We start from the raw sequence: 19,533 nt of genomic DNA, 5'->3' as shown, positions 1-19,533 counted from the left end.
TACATTTTCTTAAGTCTGTAAAAGAGTTGGAGTTGTTTATTAGTGCAAGTTAATCAGTGCTCTTGCTTTGGAGGATTGTTTGGTTTTTTATTGTTGAATTCTGAGGTTCTTTATATATTCTAGATACTATATATAGCTTGCAAATATTTTCTCCCAGTGAGTTTTATACTTTTACATTTAAGTCTGTGATCCTTTTTTTTTTTTACTTTGCTTTTTTTAAATTGAGATAATTAACATGACATTATAATAGTTTCAGGTGTACAACATAGTGATTTGATATTGTGAAATGATCACAGTCTAGTTAGAATTTTTTCTTAATATGAAAACTTTTAAGATCTATTCTCTTAGCAATTTTCAAATATATAATACAATATTAACTATTGTCGCCATGCTACACATTACATCCCCATAACCTATTTGTTCTGTAACTAAAAGTTTGTACCTTTTGACCACCTTCACCCATTTCACTCACCCCTGCCTCTGGCATCTACCAGTCTGTTCTATCTATGAGTTCAGTGTTGTGGGCATTTTTGTTTTTTTTTGTTTTTTGAGACTCTACATGTAAGTGTATTTGTCTTCCTCTGCCTTATTTCACTTAGCATAATGCCCTCAAGATCCAGCCATTTGTCACAAATGGCAAAATTTCCTTCTTTTTTATGGCTAATATTCCTGTGTATGTGTATCCACTCATCCATCAGTGGACAATTAGATTGCTTCCATGTCTTGGCTACTGTAAACAATGCGGTAAACATGGGGGTGCATAGATCTTTTCAAGTTCGTATTTCTGTTTCCTTTTGCTAAATACCCAGAAATGGAATTGTGGGATCATATTTTTAATATTTTGAGGAACCTCCATAGTGTTTTCCCATATTGGCTGCACCAATTTACATTCCCACCAGCAGTGCACAAGGGTTCACTTTTCTCCACATTCTCACCACATGATTCATTTTGGGTTAATTTTTATATAAAGTATGAGACTTAGGTCAAAGTTCATATTTTGCCTATGGATATCTACTTACTCTGGCACCATTTGTTGATGAAACTATCCTTTGATTGAATTGCTTTTTTCAGCTTTGTCAAAAATCAGTTGGGTAGGGACGCCTGGGTGGCTCAGTTGGTTAAGCGCTCGACTCTTGATTTCGGCTCAGGTCACGGTCTCAGGGTCGTGAGATTGAGCCCACATGTCGGGCCATGTGCTTGGCATGGAGCCTGCTTAAGATTCCTTCTTTCGCTCTCCCTCTCCCCCTCCCCCCGCTTTCCCTCTTTAAAAAAAAAAATCAGGCATATTTGTATGAGTCTGTCTGGATTCTGACTGATATATGTGTGTATCCCATCTCCAATACTACATGTACAGTCTTGATTACTATAGGGAGATATATATGTATGTCCTGAAATTGGACAGAGTGATTCCTCCCTCTTCTTTTTCAAAATTATTTTAGCTATTATAGTTCCTTTGTCTTTCCATATACATTTTAAAGATTTATTTATTTTAGAGTGTGCAAGTGAGTGCACGGAGTGGGGAGGGGCAGAGGGAGAGGGAGAGAGAATCTTAAGAAGACTGTGCTGAGTGCGGAGCCTGACGCAGGGCTTGATCCCACAACCCTGAGATCACAACGTGAGCTGAAACCAAGAGTCAGATGCTCAATTGACTGTGCCACCCAGGCGCCCCATATACATTTTAGAATAATCTCAATTTATTTACAAAAAAAATCTTGCTGGGATTTGGATAGGATCTGCATTAAACCTGTGTATCAATTTGAGGGGAATTGACTTTACTGTGTTGAGTCCTCTTAATGTATGAGTATAGTATATCTCTTCATATATTTAGCTCTTTTATTTTTTCTAAATGAACATTTTGTAGTTTTCGACATATAAGTCCTGTATGTGCTTTGTTAGATTTACACCTAAGTATTTCAAGTTTTGTTTTGAGCAGTTGTGAGTGTTGGTGTACTTTTAAAGTTTGGAGTTTATGTGTCTGTTGCCAGTATATAGAAATAGATTGATTTGTGTATGTTTATCTTGGATCCTGCAACTTCACTGAGATCATTTATTAGTTCTGGGTGGGTTTTGGGTGGGTTTTTTTTTTTTTGGTACATTTGGGGGATTTTCTACTAGATAATCCTTTGTCATCTGCAAATTGGGAGTTTTGTTTTTTTCCTTTCTGATCTATATACTTGTTATTTCATTTTCTTAACCTTATTACAGTGGCTGGAACTTCCAACACTGTGTTGAATGAAAGTGGTGAGAATGGACATCCTTACCTTGTTCGTAATTCTGGAAAAAAGGCATTCAGTGATTTGGGCTGTATGGTGTTGGGGCTGGCTGCTACTTTCTGCAGTAGAGGTCTCAAAGCCTCCCAGCAAATGACTGCAGCCACAAAAGTGTGATAGCTGCTTATTTTAGGTAAAGAGTGTGAGAAGTTTTGTGAGAAAAAGCCAAAACTGAATACAAGTAGCTCCCTTAGAGTTTCCCCTACATGGATTAGATTGTTAACAGAATTCTGTTAGTCTTGTTTTAGATATTTGGAAGTTGTTGGCAGCAGGCATTTTGTTTATTTTCTTTTACATGCTGAGGTGATTTTTTAAAAAAGTAATCTGGAATCTCCTATCCTAACATGTGAGCCATAAAGGGAAAACTTTCTTGTCTCTACAGAAGCATTTTAGAATATACTCTGAATGTTTCACCAGTTCTTCGTGAATGCCCATTGGTTAAATAGATGCCAACCATGTGGGCAATTACACTTTATTTCCACAGTACTGAGGATGTTGGACTGAATCTAGGCCAAAAGCTAACTGAATTTTATTTGTGCTTGGTCAGCTTTATATTTTGACAGCCTTCTTGGGGGAGAGACATTGACCTTCAATTACTGCTGTTTAGCAAATACATTATTAGTAGGAGAATCCTTGGTATGTAAAGAGCTTTCATTTCACCTCTACTTCTGTCCATGTGTCCTAGTTGCTAATGGGAGAAACCTTTATTTCTTCCTGTCCCTTGGTCAGAACATCTTGAGGGACCTGTCTGCCATGAAAGATCACCTGGATTTATACTGTGGGTTGCCCACTTTTGTGCCTTCTAGATTAAATGGCCTTAGTAAAAATGATTGTGTTCTGTGCTTAGGACATTTCTAGTGGGAGTCTTATACCTCATTTTCTCCTTTAAAAATAAAAGTTTTGTGTTGCCTTTGTTCTTATAACACAATTAATGTATTTTTATTGGTTAAAACAATAAAAGATGTAGAAATGCATATGCATAATCCTTTTGGTTAGTAATGAGTTAACATTTTGATGTATACCCCCCTAAGCAGTTTAGACATAGGTTTATACTGTTTGTTTTATAACCTTTTTATTTCACCATGAAGATCTTTTTGTTATGTAATTGTGTGCAATGTTTATAACAGTTGTGTAATATTTCATTTTAAACCAATCCTTTTTGGACATTTGGTGCTTTCCAGTTTTTCACTATTACATATGGTCATGCAGTATAGATTCTTATGGTTAAATATTTGTGTACATCCTTACGATTTTCTTTGGATAAATTCCCAGAAGTGGAATTGCTAAATTTTCCAGAAAACTGCAAGGATATGGTGAATTTTTCCATCCTGAGGTGTGTTAAAAACATGGTGATCTTTTATTTTCAATTATGAGTGTGAGAGGTTTGTTTTAAAAAGAAGTGTTTTAATTATGGCTTAAATTGATTATAGTCTTATGCAACATATGGATATGAGCCAGTTTTGTCTGAAGAGATTCCTTTTTCTTCCCTACCTCATAGCTGTGCCTCTGAGTTGGCATGGCATCATAAATCCAAAGTTTTTGCTTTAAGCATTTTGCATGTTCTTCATTCTGTCTTGTTTATGTCAAGCATGTAGTACTCGAGATTGCAACTTTAAGTTCTCACTTTTGGGGGGAATTTCTTTTCAGATCATAAAACAGAAAATCGAAAACATGAAAGTAGACAGGACTAAACTGAAAAAGACACCTACTGAGGCTGTAAGTATCCAGAAGTATGCTCTATTTTTTCATTTCAGAAAAAGTCCTGGTAGTCGTTCAACCATACTGATCTTCAAAATGCCATCACTTATATATACAAAGTGCAATAAAACAGCAAGTTGTCTTGAAACAAATTTACTTTTGAACTTCCCTTGATTAAAAGAGTGAATAAGCTAGTCACCAGTGGAAAGTGAGCACTAAAGTGTTTGTAGCTTTATGTACCTGAAGTAGGCTCCCTGGCTGCTGTCCTATGCATTGGAAGGCAGTGTGGTATAATGGAAAGAGCAGATGTGGATTCAAATTCTGTATGTACTTGTGGGGTCTTTTTCAATTTTTTTTTCTCGACAATTAAAGTAGTAACACCTTTCTTAACTAGGTTTCTTGTAAGGCCAGTGTTGTAGCTTTTTTCAAATTATGGATTCTTAATCATACGATTCAACTTAACCTGTATTAACCTATATATTGGGTGACCACGTCAGTTGATCCTGTGTCAGCAGTAGCAATCCCAGCTTTAGTCCAATATTCTGTCAGCTGGCTTAAACTGCATTTTGAGGTTAAGAAAATATTGCATTGTTATGACACTCCTGTAGATCCCATTATGTTGTAGTTCGAAGAGCACGAGCTTTGGAATTAGACATGAGTTTAAATGACGAGATTTTTGTGGCCTGGTTTTCACAGCTATAAGACAGCGTTGATAATTTTTCTCTTCTTGATGTGAGGCAGATGCTTGGCAGAGTATCTGGCACATCATCAGTTAGTTCATTTTCTAAATATAGGCCACTTGCTTTTTAAAAACTGTAACTACCTGGCCAGTATCACCATGGATATCACTGTTAACATTTTGCTGTATTTCTTCTAGTCTTTAAAATATTATTGCATGGACAATTCTCTCCTGACCTTTTTTGTTAAGCATTATACTAATTAATGTGAGAAATGCTGTCTTCCCATACCCTCATCAACATTACAGATTATCTTTTAGATTTTTGTTAAGTGGGGAAAAATATTTCATAGTCATTTTAATTTTATGCTTTAATTACATATATTTTCAAATTTATTGGCCTTATATTGGTTGTCTGCTCATCGTGGTCATTTTGTATTTGACATTGGAATATCAGGTTGTTTCTTATTGAGTGCCATACATATCGAGTATGTTCACTTTCGTATCTGTTGCGGATACACTTTGCTTTTGATTTTGTTTTTGATATGTTTTGGCATCTTGAATTTTTGACAGTTATATACTCAGATTATCTTGGAAACTAAAGAGCAAAAAGAAAACTTACCTTAAGAAACTACACAAATTAAAACAGTGGCATTGGGGTGTGTGGTGGCTTAATTGGTTAACCATCTGCCTTCGGCTCGGGTCATGATTCCAGGGTCTTGGGATCAAGCCCTGCATCGGGCTCCCTGCTCAGCAGGGAGCCTGGTTCTCCCTCTCCTGTTCCCCCTGCTTGTGCTCACTTGCTCTCTGTCAAATAAATAAAATCTTTTTAAAAAATTGAAACAGTGGCATCAGTGTAAGAAGATAACCTAGGAAAGTATCCTAGTGTACATGTGCATTAGAACTTAACATATGATAATTATAGGAATATTGGTAGGGAAGAAACCGTGTCAGGAAAATTGTTCGACTTTTGAGGGGTGGGGACTATTATATTGAAAGAAATTCTAGATAAATTAAAAGTCAAATATTTTTAAAAGAAATAAATTATAGGTGAAATATAAATGAATACTTACCTGGTGTTAGATGGGGATGGCCCTCCCAAGCATTAAAACAAAGGGAAAAAATATAATGGAAGTGTAAAGTAGTATATCCAAAGTAAAAAGGCACATGACAAGCTAGGGAAGACATTTGTAGCCCAGTATACAGTAGGCGCTTGAATAATAGGGGTTTGAACTACGCAGTTCTACTTATATGTGGATATTTTTCAATAAATACAGTATTGTAAATGTATATTCCTTATGATTTTCCTAAAACTCATAACATTTTCTTTTTTCTAGTTTATTATAAGAATACAGTATATGATACACATACCATAAAAATATGTATTGAATGTTTATGTTACCAGTAAGGCTTCTAGTCAACAGTAGGCTATTAGTAGTTAAGGTTTTAGGGAGTCAAAAGTTCTACTTGGGTTTTCTACTGCATGGTCAGCACCCCTGACCCCCGTGTTGTTCAGCAGTGAACTGTAGTTATCTTTAGTAGCTACATCAGTAGGAGAGAAGAATACGACAATGGACATAATGGACATAGGTCATTTCAGAAAAGAAATAATTCAGTAAACTTACAGAATAATTTAACCTTGTAGGTAATCAGAAATGCAAATTAAATTTTTTCTTCTTTTACCTAATGGATTGTTACAGATTTATTCTTGGGTTCGCACCTGTACACACATTCCTGGCTTACAACATTTGATAGCTCCTAGCAAATTACTTAGGATAAACTCCTGGAATTCGAATTTTTAGATCATTGCCTATGTATTTTTTTCTTACAGATTTTATTTATGTACTTGAGAGAGAGAGAGCTAGAGTGAGAGAGAGAGAGCACAGAGGGAGAGGGAGAAGCAGACTTCCTGCTGAGCAGAGAGTCCAACGCAGGGCTCCATCCCAGGACCCTGAGATCATGACCTGAGATGAAGACAGACGCTTAACCGACCGAGCCACCCAGGCGCCCCTCCCAATATATTTTTAAGGCTTGAAGATGCCTAGTTTCCTTGAGCAGCATACCCAATTTTCTGTACTGTGGTTAATACTAGGTATTATTTTTAAGAAGGACATTTAAAATTTTTTTTCTTACCTTTTGACTCTCTTTACCCATTTTTACACCTGTCCACCTATGACAGTCACCAGTCTCTTCTCTGTATCTATGAGTTTGGGTCTTTTAAATTTGGGGTTTTTTTTTTTTTTGTATTTTGAATTCTGTGTATAAGTTGAGATTATATGGTATTTGTCTTTCTCTAACTTATTTGACTTAGCATAATGCCCTCAAGGTCCATCCATGTTGTCACAAATGGCAAGATTTCATTCTTTTTTTAATGGATGAATACTAGTCCACTGTATATGTACACCCCATCTTTATCCATTCATCTGTCCATGGTCTCTTAGGTTGTTTGCATATCTTGGCTATTGTAAATAATGTTACAGTGAACATGGGGATGCATGTATCCTTTCAAATTATTGTTTTATTTTCTTGGATTAAATACCCAGAAGTGGAATTGCTGTATCATATGGTAGTTCTATTTTTAATTTTTTTGAGGAATCTCACAGTTTTCCGTAGTGGCTACACAAGGAAGACATTTATTGATCACTTTGTGTGTCAGCAACTGTGCAAAGGATTTTTTCCCTAGGTTTAGTATCTTTATTGGAGCAAATCAGTGTGAACCTTGGCAATTAGTATGCATCCATTGAACTGGCAAGTGCATTACCGGGAGAAGGAAAATAATCAGTTTGCATTTATGTAGCAGAAACGAGATGGTAAAGATAGACTTTTGTCCCTGGTGCATTCTGCAAACTACAAGGTCCAGAGGGACCTTGCTACTGCTGATAAAATAGAACATCATGCTGGTATATCGAATTGATGCCATTATGCTCACTGAATCTTGTGAGCAGAAAACACAAGTACCTTAGATGCCTTAGGCATATGTGTGCCAGAGACTGCCCTTTGAAGCTTGAGGGTCTTCCACATCAGGAAAGTTTCTAGGGGCCTATAGGTTTGGGAAATGTCAAGATTTCCCTTCTAAAGTGAGAGGTGAATTGCTGTACCTTATACCATATACCATGAAGACAGAGGAACAACATATGAGGTGTCTTCTTTGGATTTTGGAACCAGCATACATCAAATTTGGGCTTGCTGTTTTGATTCATTTACTGGATAACCTCTAAAGTGATAGTGAGGTCTGGATCTAGGAAAGACTGAGAAAGGTTCAGGTTATGATATAAGCTGCCCTACTACGTGGACATTTTGACCTAGTAGAATGAGATGTCTGACTTAGGTGTCAGCCAGAGATGCCTCTGGCAAGCCATGATAGAAGAAGTGCAGCTGAGATTCCTAGAATTTTGGCAAGGCTTTTGTCTGCCAACAACTATTCTAAAATTCAGAAAAGCAGCTTCTGGCTTGCAGCTGAAACTTTTATGATAAAGACTGAATGCCTGATGAGATACCAAGTGATTATAGGATTCAAATGTTCACCATGAATTGGGTGTAATCTAACCCACAGAATCAAAAATTGGATCTGCATAACTGCATTCCATTAAACACTGAAGTGGTATGTTTGATACTAAGCCTGAGTAGGTCTAGAAGGCACAAGTGAACTACATGAGCAGGTGGTTTAGACTCCCATGTTATGTTTCTTCTGCTTCATCACCTCTCCCTCAACCTATATATGACTTCAAGGAAAGGAGAAAAAAGGCAGGCCTGGTTATGGAAGAATTTTATGCCAAGGATTTTACTTGCATTTAATTACCACAAAAATTTGAGGTAGCTCTTAATGATGCTTCCTCAGAGAGAAAAGGTTTGGGACTTCACTTAAAGAAAACCTTTAAACCCCTGTTTTTCCATGTTCTGTTTTGGGTACTGAAAATACTTATAGCTCAAATCTCACAACATTGCTGGAAAAATAGGTGGTGGTATAGTTTGTTTTGCAGAAGAGGATACTAAGATTCAAAGAGGTGCTTACCGACTATCTAATTCCAAAGCCCATACTCTTTGTAGTAGTATGCTGTCTCTCAATATTTAAGCCCCTGTTATGTGAAATAAGTGCTTTAGTATGTTGCAAACATTTGAACTTCACATTACCAAGGTAGTTAGTAGGTCTCTTTTCCTGGTAAGAAAACTGTGGCTGAGAGATTAAACTAGCTTATGATAAAACAGCTTATTAAATATCAAGCTAAGAACTGAACCCAGTTTTGTTTGGTTGCAAATCTAGGCCCATTTCCAGGATACCATACTGCTTTACAGAGAAAAAAAGCAAGTGTAATCATTTTCAGCTGCCATCCATTAATGGAAGAATTCTCTGTCCCGGTGCCTAGCCTTCTTCCTCCTCCACTTTCAGAAACTTTACTATAAGCTCTCAGTCTATACCTTGTTACCTGAAAAACAGGCCCTTTCATCGGTATAAGCAGGAATATATGGCAATGGGAATCCCGTAAGAATGAAGTCCCAGTATTACAAAGTTCAGAAGCTCTTTGCCCTCCTGCAGTTAAAGGGTTTAATGTTGCAGAAAAATACACCCAGTGCTAATCTTCACTTTTAACTGTGAATTCACTAGGGCTTTTCAGTGTTCCTCTGATTCAACATTTCTTATCAGGCATTCTAGTTAACTTTCAGACTGTGGTACAGATTCTTTCATTTTGTTTGTATTGCTGTCTAGCTCATTTCCTTTATTTCTGTTGTCTGTACCCTTCCAAGTAGATTGTCTACATATACAAGTTTATCCAAATTAAAAATGTGCAGATGGATTGTTTTATTATAAGATTTCCCTTTAATCTGAGTGATTGGCAAATTTCCCATTTTCAAATGTTGTATATTCTTTCAAAAGTTAAATGGCTGAATGTGTTGACCCAAAGATTCCTTTTCCCATTCTTTGTTTTTGTGTATCCCTCATCCTCCAAAACACTTTGTGAATACCTGTTTTTCTCAGCCTGCAGACTGCAGAGCCTTAATAGACAAACTCAAAGTTTGTAATGATGAGCAACTCCTCTTGGAACTGCAGCAGATCAAAACATGGAACATTGGGAAGGTATGTGAACCCATGCTCCCAAAAGACAGGGCTCCCTGGACTAGTACATCATTTTGTGTTCTCTGATACGGAAGGAAACCACAGTGAGGTAACATCATTCATCAATTAGTAAGTATCTAGTGTACGTCTAGTACAGCTCTAGACCGCTAGCTTTTAGCTTGTGAACACTAATGAAATTTTGAAAGAAAATGTGAAAGAAAACTTTGCTAGCTGGGGATGAAGAATGTTTACACAGGTGATGATAAAGAATTTCAACCACAGAATTCCTTTAGTTTGACTGACAGTATGAGTTTGAGATAGTTAAAAGAATCTTCTTTAGATAACTCTAAAAATGAACACTTCTGATAATATGAGTTCTGGCAGGGAGAGTCATTGTGTTTGTAGACCTCAGAATATAGCCCGAATTCTCTCTCTGAAGACCTAGTTAAGGTGTCTACTGGTGTTAGCACATGTATACTTTGATGGATGTAATAATGAACTCAGGTGTATATGCCTCAGAGTATGATATTTCTCATACAGGTTTCTGTACTGGTGTGGGGATTTAAAGAGAAGCAAAGGTGGTTAGTGAACTTGTCTTAGGTGTCATGCTGAGCATTCCATTGTAGCAAAACACCTGCACAGTACTTAGTACCTTATTCTTCAGTGTTCCTTTCTGTTCCCTTCTCCAGTGTGAGTTATACCACTGGGTGGATCTGTTGGACCGCTTTGATGGAATCCTGGCAGATGCTGGACAAACAGTGGAAAATATGTCGTGGATGCTCGTATGTGATAGGCCGGAACGAGAACAACTGAAAATGCTTCTCTTGGCTGTGTTGAACTTCACAGCCTTGCTCATTGAGTACAGCTTTTCCCGGCATCTGTACAGTTCCATAGAGGTAGGAAAGGTTCAAGCCTATGTGATCTCTTCTTAAGTAGAATTATTCATGTCCCGAGATGAAGAAATTGCTATTTCTCTCTGATAATTGCTTCTTTCCTTTTCATTATGGAAGTCTGGGGTTTTCAGTGTCAAAGACAATGATGATGATTCTTGGATATAGATACTCGCAACAGGTTGCTGGAAGTTTCATTACTGTCACCTTCACTCTGCCTTTCAAGAAATTAATGAGAATGTAATACATGTATTGAAGTATTCTTGGGAATTTGCAAAAATTAATCCTTGTCCCAGTTATGAGAGCATCCCCAAATCACTTTAACTATTAAAATAGTTTGATTTCTTTGATACATTACTCATTGCCTAAGTGCCCTGTTGTTAATGTTAATTTTCCTAAGACTTTGGTAAAGAAATAGGACCAGAATTTAAAGGAACTGGCTTGGGAAAAGTGCAATAACTGAACTGAAGTATAGCACCCACAGTTTTAAGTGAGGAACAGATAAGCAGTCTGTTAAAAATAAAATAAACTAGTTGCAAAAGGAATTCCATAGCCTTCAGGATTATCAGCAATCCGGAATGCCTAGGTTTATTGCTAGCTAAATGACATAATGATTTTAACACTGACCAAATGCTTTGATATATTGATGAACTTTGATTTTATTAAAAAATCTACGTAGTCACTCTTGGGTTACTGTTACATACACTATACTGTAACAGTCATAAATGCCACCAGCTGTTGTTGATATCTTTAGTTTCTTTATGGAGGACCCTGCATTTTAATTAGTTCCAATTTTATATTTGTCTCAAAGGATACAGAAGGAGCATAAAATTATCTTCTTTTCACAATACTTTTAGTCTAGTTGGAGACTTAATGTTCTTGAGTTCCACTGTGTATTAAAATATCACATTTGTCTCTTTTGTAATCTGTTTTTTCCTGTGGGGGGACCCTGTGCAGTTTTGAGCTGCTGCTTGCTTGCTTGCTTGCTTTTTTTTTTTTTTTTTTTTTAACTTTTATTGGCCTTTCTGGCTTGCTGCCAGATTATAAGCTGCTTGGGGACAAGGTTGCATGTTGTAGGTGCTCAAATATTCATAAATGGTTTTTTGTATTTGTTAAACTTCTTGATAGCTTTGTATATATAAACAAATCTATTACTACATAGGCATTTTAAGTTTTCAAAGCCTAGTGTACACTGTACCATGAACTTGCCCTTTTTTGTTCCCTGTAGCATTTGACAACTTTATTGGCTTCCTCTGATATGCAAGTGGTGCTGGCAGTCCTTAATCTTCTCTATGTATTTAGCAAAAGATCAAACTATATCACACGCCTCGGATCTGACAAGAGAACCCCACTGCTAACCCGGCTGCAACACTTGGCAGAGGTGAGTCATGGGTAAAGAGTGGAAGGGCACAAAAATTAGACCATATATTTCCTTTTCACAGCTGTTTTTTACATTGTCAAAATGGATAGTAATCCCTAAGTTTACTGGCCTAATTGAATAGAATTATGGGGGCCCCTTTAAGTTCCCCCCAAAACCTAAGAAGTATTCTGAGTTGTTATGAAGCAATTTTGAGGAATTTCATGAATCTACTCACAAAGCAGAATCACTCTTTATCCATAGGGCAACAACTTTTCTGGAAAGAAAGTTCATAATCAGATTCTACTTAGGAAGGAAATATGGTGCAATCTGGATTTGAGTCTTATCCCTGCTTATTAGCTCTGATACCAGTTTTCTCATCTGGGAATTTAATGTATCTACCTTAAGAGTAGTTTCAGAATAAAATAAAATGTAGGGTACTTAGTGCTGTGCTCAGGAATTAGTTTGTGATGGTAGTAAGTATAATTGAAGGCAAAAAAACCTCATATGAAAGTTCAACTCAACCAAACTACTGTCCAGTGTTCCTAGAAACAAATTGATCATATGTGCTTATTAGGGTTTGAGAGAGCACCTGGGTGGCTTAGTCAGTTAAGCAACTGCCTTCAGCTCAGGTCATGATCCCAGGGTCCTGGGATCAAGCCCTGTATCATGCTCTGTGCTGAGCGGGGAGCGTGTTTCTCCCTCTGTCTCTGTCTGCCAGTCCCTCTGCTTGTGCTCTCTCTTTCTCCTTCTGTCAAATAAACAAATAAAATCTTTTAAAACATTGGCAAGGCTAATTTTTTAAAAAACCAATTAATGATTACCTCATAAATAATACAGCTCAAGTTTCAGGCTATTTTTAGGTACATAATTCCTTAAAAATCAATTCCCCCCCCCAAAAAAGATTTATTTATTTATTTATTTATTTTGGAGAGGCAGAGAGAGCCAGGGGTGGGGGTGGAGGGGCAGGGGGAGAGTCTCAAACAGACTCCACGCTGAGTGCAGAACCCAGTGCATGTCTCAGTCTCATGACCCTGAGATCACGACCTGAGCCGAAACCAAGAGCTGGACACTCAACCAACTGTGCCACCCAGGCCCCCCTCCTTAAAAATCAGTTTTTAATGATATTATATATAACATGTATTGTGAAAATTCTAGGACATACAGAAAAGTATAAAGAGAATGTTAATTACCTTTCATTCATCTACATGGAGCTTCCTTCAAAATTTGAGCATATTTTCTCTTCTTGTATCTGCAAATATGTATATACAGATGTGCAACCTGTTTTCTTAACACAATTTTATCATGTTATTAAAAAATGTAAGACAGTCCAATATTGGCTCCCCAAGTAACAGTAAGAGGAAAAAGAAGCCATATTTCAAGAGATGCTTCAAAAGCATTTGATAAAATTCAGTACATTATTTAAAACTAATATAAACTCTTAGAAAGCTAGGAAAACAAACTTTGAATTTCTAAATCATCTTTCAGAAGTCATAATGGAAAAACGGAAGGATCTCCATTAAATTCAGAAGTCACACAAAAATGCTATTACTTTTGCCACTTAAATTTATAGTAGAGATTCTAACAAATACAAGAGAAAAGAAAGAAATGGATACATATTAAAAAAGAAAACTTGGGGCATCTGGGTGGCTCAGACGGTTAGACGTCTGCCTTTGGCTCAGGTCATGATTCCATAGTATTGGGAACCAGCCCCAAATCATACTCCCTACTCAGCAGGGAGCCTGCTTCTCCCTCTCCCTCTGCCCTTCCCCCTGCTTGTGTGTGTTCTCCCTCTCTCAAAGAAATAAATTATTTTTAAAAAAAAAGCAAACTTGTTACTATTTGAAGGTGATAGAATTGAGGCTTTTGGTTTTCTGGGGAGGCAGTATAAAATTATTAGAACTAATAAAAGTATAGTGAGGTATCCAAGTAAATGATCACTTATACAGGAAGATATTTTCTCCATACATTAGTAATAACCAGTTAGATGATTAGAAAAAAGACCCCATTCACAGTATCAACAAGTATAGCTAAAATTAGCCGTAATGGGTAAAACCATACATTTAAGAAGATCGTATAGAAGGTTAGATTGTGATTTACCGGTAGGGAAGGAACTCTTAAAAACCCCAAAACATAAAATCTTACTGTAAAAAATTTGAATTTGATAATACAAAATTAAGACTTCCCTTTCAATGAAAAGCATCATAACTCACTGTGATACTGGCACTTATATTGGAATTTAAATCAGCACACTGCTTCCTTGAACAAGAAAAACATCAGTTGAAATAAGCATGAGAGACTTGGACTCTGGGAAACAAACTGAGGGCTTCAGAGGGGAGGGGGGTGGGGGAATGGGATAGGCTGGTGATGGGTAGTAAGGAGGGCACGTATTGCATGGTGCACTGGGTGTTATACGCAACTAATGAATCATCGAACTTTACATCAAAAACCAGGGATGTACTGTATAGTGACTAACATAATAAAAATTATTATTAAAAAAAAAGAAATAGTGTACTTATTGATATGGTTGACTAACATTTGGTGCAAACTCATTTTGTCACGGACCAATACCACATTCGCACAATTGGTGGAATATCAGCTGGCCTGTGTACAACATTAAGCAGCACTGCCAAAAATAAAACTTAACAGAGTAGTGATAGATCGGTAAGTGTTTAGCCATGTTTTAAAACTCAGGGGGCGGGGTGCCACGGTGGTGCAGTCAGTTGAGCGTCCCAACTCTTGGTTTTGGCTCAGGTCGTGATCTCAGCCCCTTATTGGGCTCCGCACTCGGTGTGGAGTCTCCTTGAGACTCTCTCTCTCCCCCTGTCCCTCCCCACCCCCCAAATAAATAAATAAATCTTTTTCAAAAACTGTCAAGGGCCTGTGTCATTATAGTATATTTAAGGAACACCTCCAAATTAACAAGGATAAACAAAGGCTATGGATAGATAATTCACAGACCAAGGCATTAATAGATGTTGAAACTCATTAGTAATTAGAGAAATACAGTTTATAAAACTATCAGATTAACAGAAATTAGAAAACTGTGTAATGGTAGGTGTTAGCAGGCATGTGAGGCTTTAGGAACCCTTGACTGGTACTCCTGGGTATATATCCCAAAGATGATATCATATTATTCCATAAGGTAACATTTGGGAAATTATTGCATCATTGTGGCAGTTAGTAGATTGGATAAGTAAAATGTGCTGCGTGCATATTATGGAATATGTAGCAGTTAGAAGCAGTGACCCAAATAACACATGTAGCAACATCAATAGCTTTTAAAAATAATGGTGGGGGTGGTTAAAAATGTTAATTGGTCAGTACCATTTCTGAAACTTAAAAATGTGCACACAGAGCAACATAAAGTTTTGAAAAAAAATTACAGATACCAGAAGTGAAAAGTGTGGCCTTTGGCAAGGAGAAAGGAATGTGAATGGGCAATAATCAGACAGATGGTTTACATAAATAAATAAAAGAAAATAAAGCTAACTAGTAGTATTTATGATCTGTTGGAACAAAGCTAAACCTTCATTTACAGATTTAAAAGAGGATCTAAATTGTGAGCAGAGACAGATGATACCATTTTTTGCATGGGAAGATGCAATATAGTAGAAGCCCTCTTTGATCAAATTAGGGTGAATAGTTATTAGGGTAATTATTGTTAAAATGTTAAAGCAGAAATTTTTAAAAATGTCATTAATACCACTTTTTTAAAAAGATTTTATTTATTTATTTTTAGAGAGGAGAGTGTGAGCGGGGTGGGAGGGGGGAGTGTGAAGAGGGCAGAGGGAGAGAGAATCTCAAGCAGACTCCAGAGTGAGCACAGAGCCCAATGGGGGGCTCAATCCCATGACCCTGCGTTCATGACCTGAGCCAAAATCAAAAGTCTGACACTTAACTGACTAGCCACTTAGGTGCTCTAGTACATACCACTTTTTAAAAACTGAAACACAAATGTCAGTTCTTTTTCCTGTCTTTCTAAAGTAGGACCACAGACACTACTTTGAGTCAGAAATAGTCTGTTCTCTTACTTACATAAATTACAACTATCATCTCTGATTTCTTTGAAGTAGAGCAACAGCGGTATAAAGACTTCAGTTTGTAAAGAAACTTTAATACAGAATTACAAATTTTTATAATTTACCCCTGAATCTCTTTTCCCTAATTTGACACTTCTTATTTTAGCATCTTGCCTTTTTGCCTTTGCCAAATATTCAGATTGGTTTTTATAAAAATAGTTCCCTTTTCAGTTTGAATCATTGTTCTGTATAGTATTTTAACTTATTATATACAACTGACATAAATGAGTTTAGAGACAAAGACCTGGCTTGGTACAGCTACAGATAACCGGTGGGAGCAAAAGAGTAATTGCAAGTAAGGCTGCATTATTCAGTATAAGTTTTTTAATTGGCATAGGAACAGACAAATATGTCTGCAGAATGAAATAGTAAGCCTCATGTTTATAAAGTGGGATAATTGACTATTTGAGGGGAAAATGTGTTTAGATAATTTCTTTAGACTATTCACGTAAATCCTACAAACATATTTAGAGGTATATACAGGCAACTCTTTAACATCTTTCATGTGGAAGGATTTCCTAAATCAGGAACCTATAAGCCATTTTAAAAATTTACAGATTTTATGTGAAAATATTAAGACTTCTGTATGATAAAATAGTTATAAGTAAAAGGCAGATGACTTCTTCAACTGGGAAAATGTATTTGCACTGTGTATAACAAAGGAATAACACGTTAGGTAAACAGCTTTACAAATCATTAAAAATATAAATAACCCAGTAGAAAAACATGCAGAAGTATATAGACAGATAATTCATAAAAATTATGAAATAATTTTAAACTTGGTCAAGAAAACATGAAAAGATTACACTAGGAATAATGGGGAAATGTACATTATGTGAGATCATTTTTTACCATTAGATTGCCAATATTATCTACAATTGGCTAGGTTGTGGGGAAGCAGATACTTACAAACTGTTGGTGTAAAAATGCCCTCTTGTAGGGTTATTTGGCTGCACCTTTAATTTTAAAATGTATAAATTTTATTTCATCCAGTAATTCTATTTTAAGGAAGTTCTATTAGAAACATTCAAATGTACACAAAAATTATGCTTAAGTATTCTCACTGCACCATCGTTTGGGAAAAAATTTTGAAACATCGTATTTAACAAAGCATAAGCCTGTACAGGACCCGAAAAGAACTCCTCAATGAAAGGATCTCTTAGCAGGAAAAGTTAGTGGAAGATCCCCATCTATGGTTTTTTTTTTAATTTTTTTTTTATTTTTTAAGATTTTATTTATTCATTTGACAGAGAGAGAGACAGCCAGTGAGAGAGGGAACACAAGCAGGGGGAGTGGGAGAGAAAGAAGCAGGCTTCCAGTGGAAGAGCCTGATGTGGGGCTCCATCCCAGAACTCCAGGATCACGCCCTGAGCTGAAGGCAGACGCTTAACGACTGAGCCACCCAGGCGCCCCTGGTTTTTTTTTTTTAAATCCAAAAGTAAAACTTATTAAGAAAGTGCAGAAAGTTACATATCTTAATTGTAAGCTTAGAAAGGGAATTGAATTGGAGGAAAAGATGATGGGTGAGTTTCACTTTTTATATTCTCTAAATATTTTATAGCTATAATATATATTTTATAATTAAATGTGATAATTTGTAATGACTTTGTAGATTGTATTTTTAATGACTGTAACATTCCATTGTTTGCGCTATAGTTTAGTTGTTCCCTGATTTAATACCTACCATATGTAATCCTCTTAATACTCTGAGAGTAGGAATTCTCTCATTTTATAGATGAAGAGTATGAGGTTAAGCAAGGTGAAGTTGATTTGCTTATAATTCCCATAATCAGGCAGTGATTTGGGGTTTGAAACCTGATCTGTTTGCTTATACGAGCCATACCCTTTCCAGGGGATGTACCATATTGAATGCTTTTCAGATTTCAGAACAAGCTTTATATTTAGAGATGGAAGAAGAGCAATCTAGTTAATTTAGTATTTTGTGTAGAGCCATAACAACACCTATCAGAATTAATAGTTTGTCAGGTCATAACACCCCCACTTTGAGGCTGGTCATCTATCAAACTAATACTTAATAAATGTTCTGACCATTTAGAAAGTAAAAGTAAGATGCATACTAGACTTTTACATGGCACACATATGCAAAGTGTGGAATTTTTTTGCTGTAGTTTTTGGGTAGTTTGGGATTATCATGTTCTTTTCTTTCCTTGGATCATTCTGTCACCAGGAAGGATTGCTTAAATGATTGCTATTACAGTAGTCTCCCCCTGCCTTATCCACAGTATCGTTCCAAGACCCCCAGTGAATTCCTGAAGCTGTAAATAGTACTGAACGCCCATATATCCTATGTTTTTTTCCTATACCTACCTATGATAAAGTTGAGTCTGCAAATTAGCCACAGTAAGAGATTAATAATAACTAATAATAAAATAGAACAGTTATAAAAATATACTATAAGAAGAGTTACGTGAATGTGGTTTCTTTGAAAATATTGTACTGCATTCACTCTTCATCTTATGATCGTATGATAAAATGCCTATGTGATGAAGTGAGGTAAATGACTAGGCATTGTGACATAGTCATCTTGATACAGCCTTGGTCTGCTGTTGACCATCTGACAATATGTCAGGAGGATCATCTTCCTTCAGACTGCTGTTGACTGGGTAACTGAAAAGAAACTTCAGATAAGGGGGAACTTCTGTATGTTCTTTTGTGTTTTGGACTCCTTTTACCTTGTATGACAGATGTGCTCCCTTTTTCCTCTGAATTGGGCTAACGTAAAGACTGTAGATGGAAGGTTGACTTTAAGTCTCAGACAATTTAGAATCTTGGTGGGTACAGTACATTGCAACTTTTGTTACTATCTTACGTGCTTGATGCTTTGTTATTACAAATAAGAGCATCTTACAGGTTTTTGAGAGATAAGACATAATATGCTAGGTGTTTAATGATAGTAACTACCATTATTCAAACTCCCTATTAAAATTTTAAGCTTAATTTTTCTCAAAAATGCAAAATTCTCTAAAAATGTAACTTGTTGACATGGGTTGCTTTCTCTCCAACATCTTCTTTTGAAATGTGACAGTTCTTATAACAGTGGTCTTCAATAGACATTTTGGTTCATGTCTCTTCATTTTTTAGACTGCATCCTGAATCTGAATTCTTTTGTTTTCCATGCCCTGTGCAACAACTACATGTATTCACTTGAGTGTGGTTAAGAACCTGGGTTTAGAAGGACCTAGTTTGTCAACAGATCAAATTAATCTCAGTTTACATATCTATAAATTGGGGATTATGGTATCTACCTCAGTTTTAGGTGTAAACTTGATGAGGTCATAAATAAAATTCCTAGGTTTAATGCTGATCATGTTGAAAGTACATAATAAATGGAAGTTTTCGTTGAAGTAGTTGTCAGCACATAAACTACATGATAAATCCCTTTTATGTTTACTTTCTTTTAAAATTGTATGTATACATTATTTTGCATAAATACATAGTGCCACACAGTTTTTTTGGTGTAGTCTTTTTTCTCTTGGGTCATCTTCC

The 19,533-nt window shown here is 36.3% G+C and overlaps 1 protein-coding gene across 22 annotated transcripts in view; it reads left to right on the top strand.

The window, feature by feature from the left end:
- Window positions 1-19,533, top strand: part of HUWE1 (HECT, UBA and WWE domain containing E3 ubiquitin protein ligase 1) — a 160,953-nt gene that overhangs the window by 27,722 nt on the left and 113,698 nt on the right. For all 22 annotated transcript variants that reach the window (XM_048213204.2, XM_048213197.2, XM_044380147.3 and 19 more), the window contains 4 exons: window positions 3,918-3,986; window positions 9,620-9,718; window positions 10,387-10,593; window positions 11,816-11,968. In XM_048213204.2, coding sequence (XP_048069161.1) covers window positions 3,942-3,986; window positions 9,620-9,718; window positions 10,387-10,593; window positions 11,816-11,968 — 504 coding nt within the window. In that variant the 5' untranslated portion in view covers window positions 3,918-3,941. The remainder of the gene's footprint in view (window positions 1-3,917; window positions 3,987-9,619; window positions 9,719-10,386; window positions 10,594-11,815; window positions 11,969-19,533) is intronic.

Source organism: Ursus arctos, chromosome X (assembly GCF_023065955.2).
Source record: "Ursus arctos isolate Adak ecotype North America chromosome X, UrsArc2.0, whole genome shotgun sequence".
In the NCBI taxonomy this organism is placed as follows: Eukaryota; Metazoa; Chordata; class Mammalia; order Carnivora; family Ursidae; genus Ursus; species Ursus arctos.
This window is presented reverse-complemented; position numbering and strand designations above follow the sequence as displayed.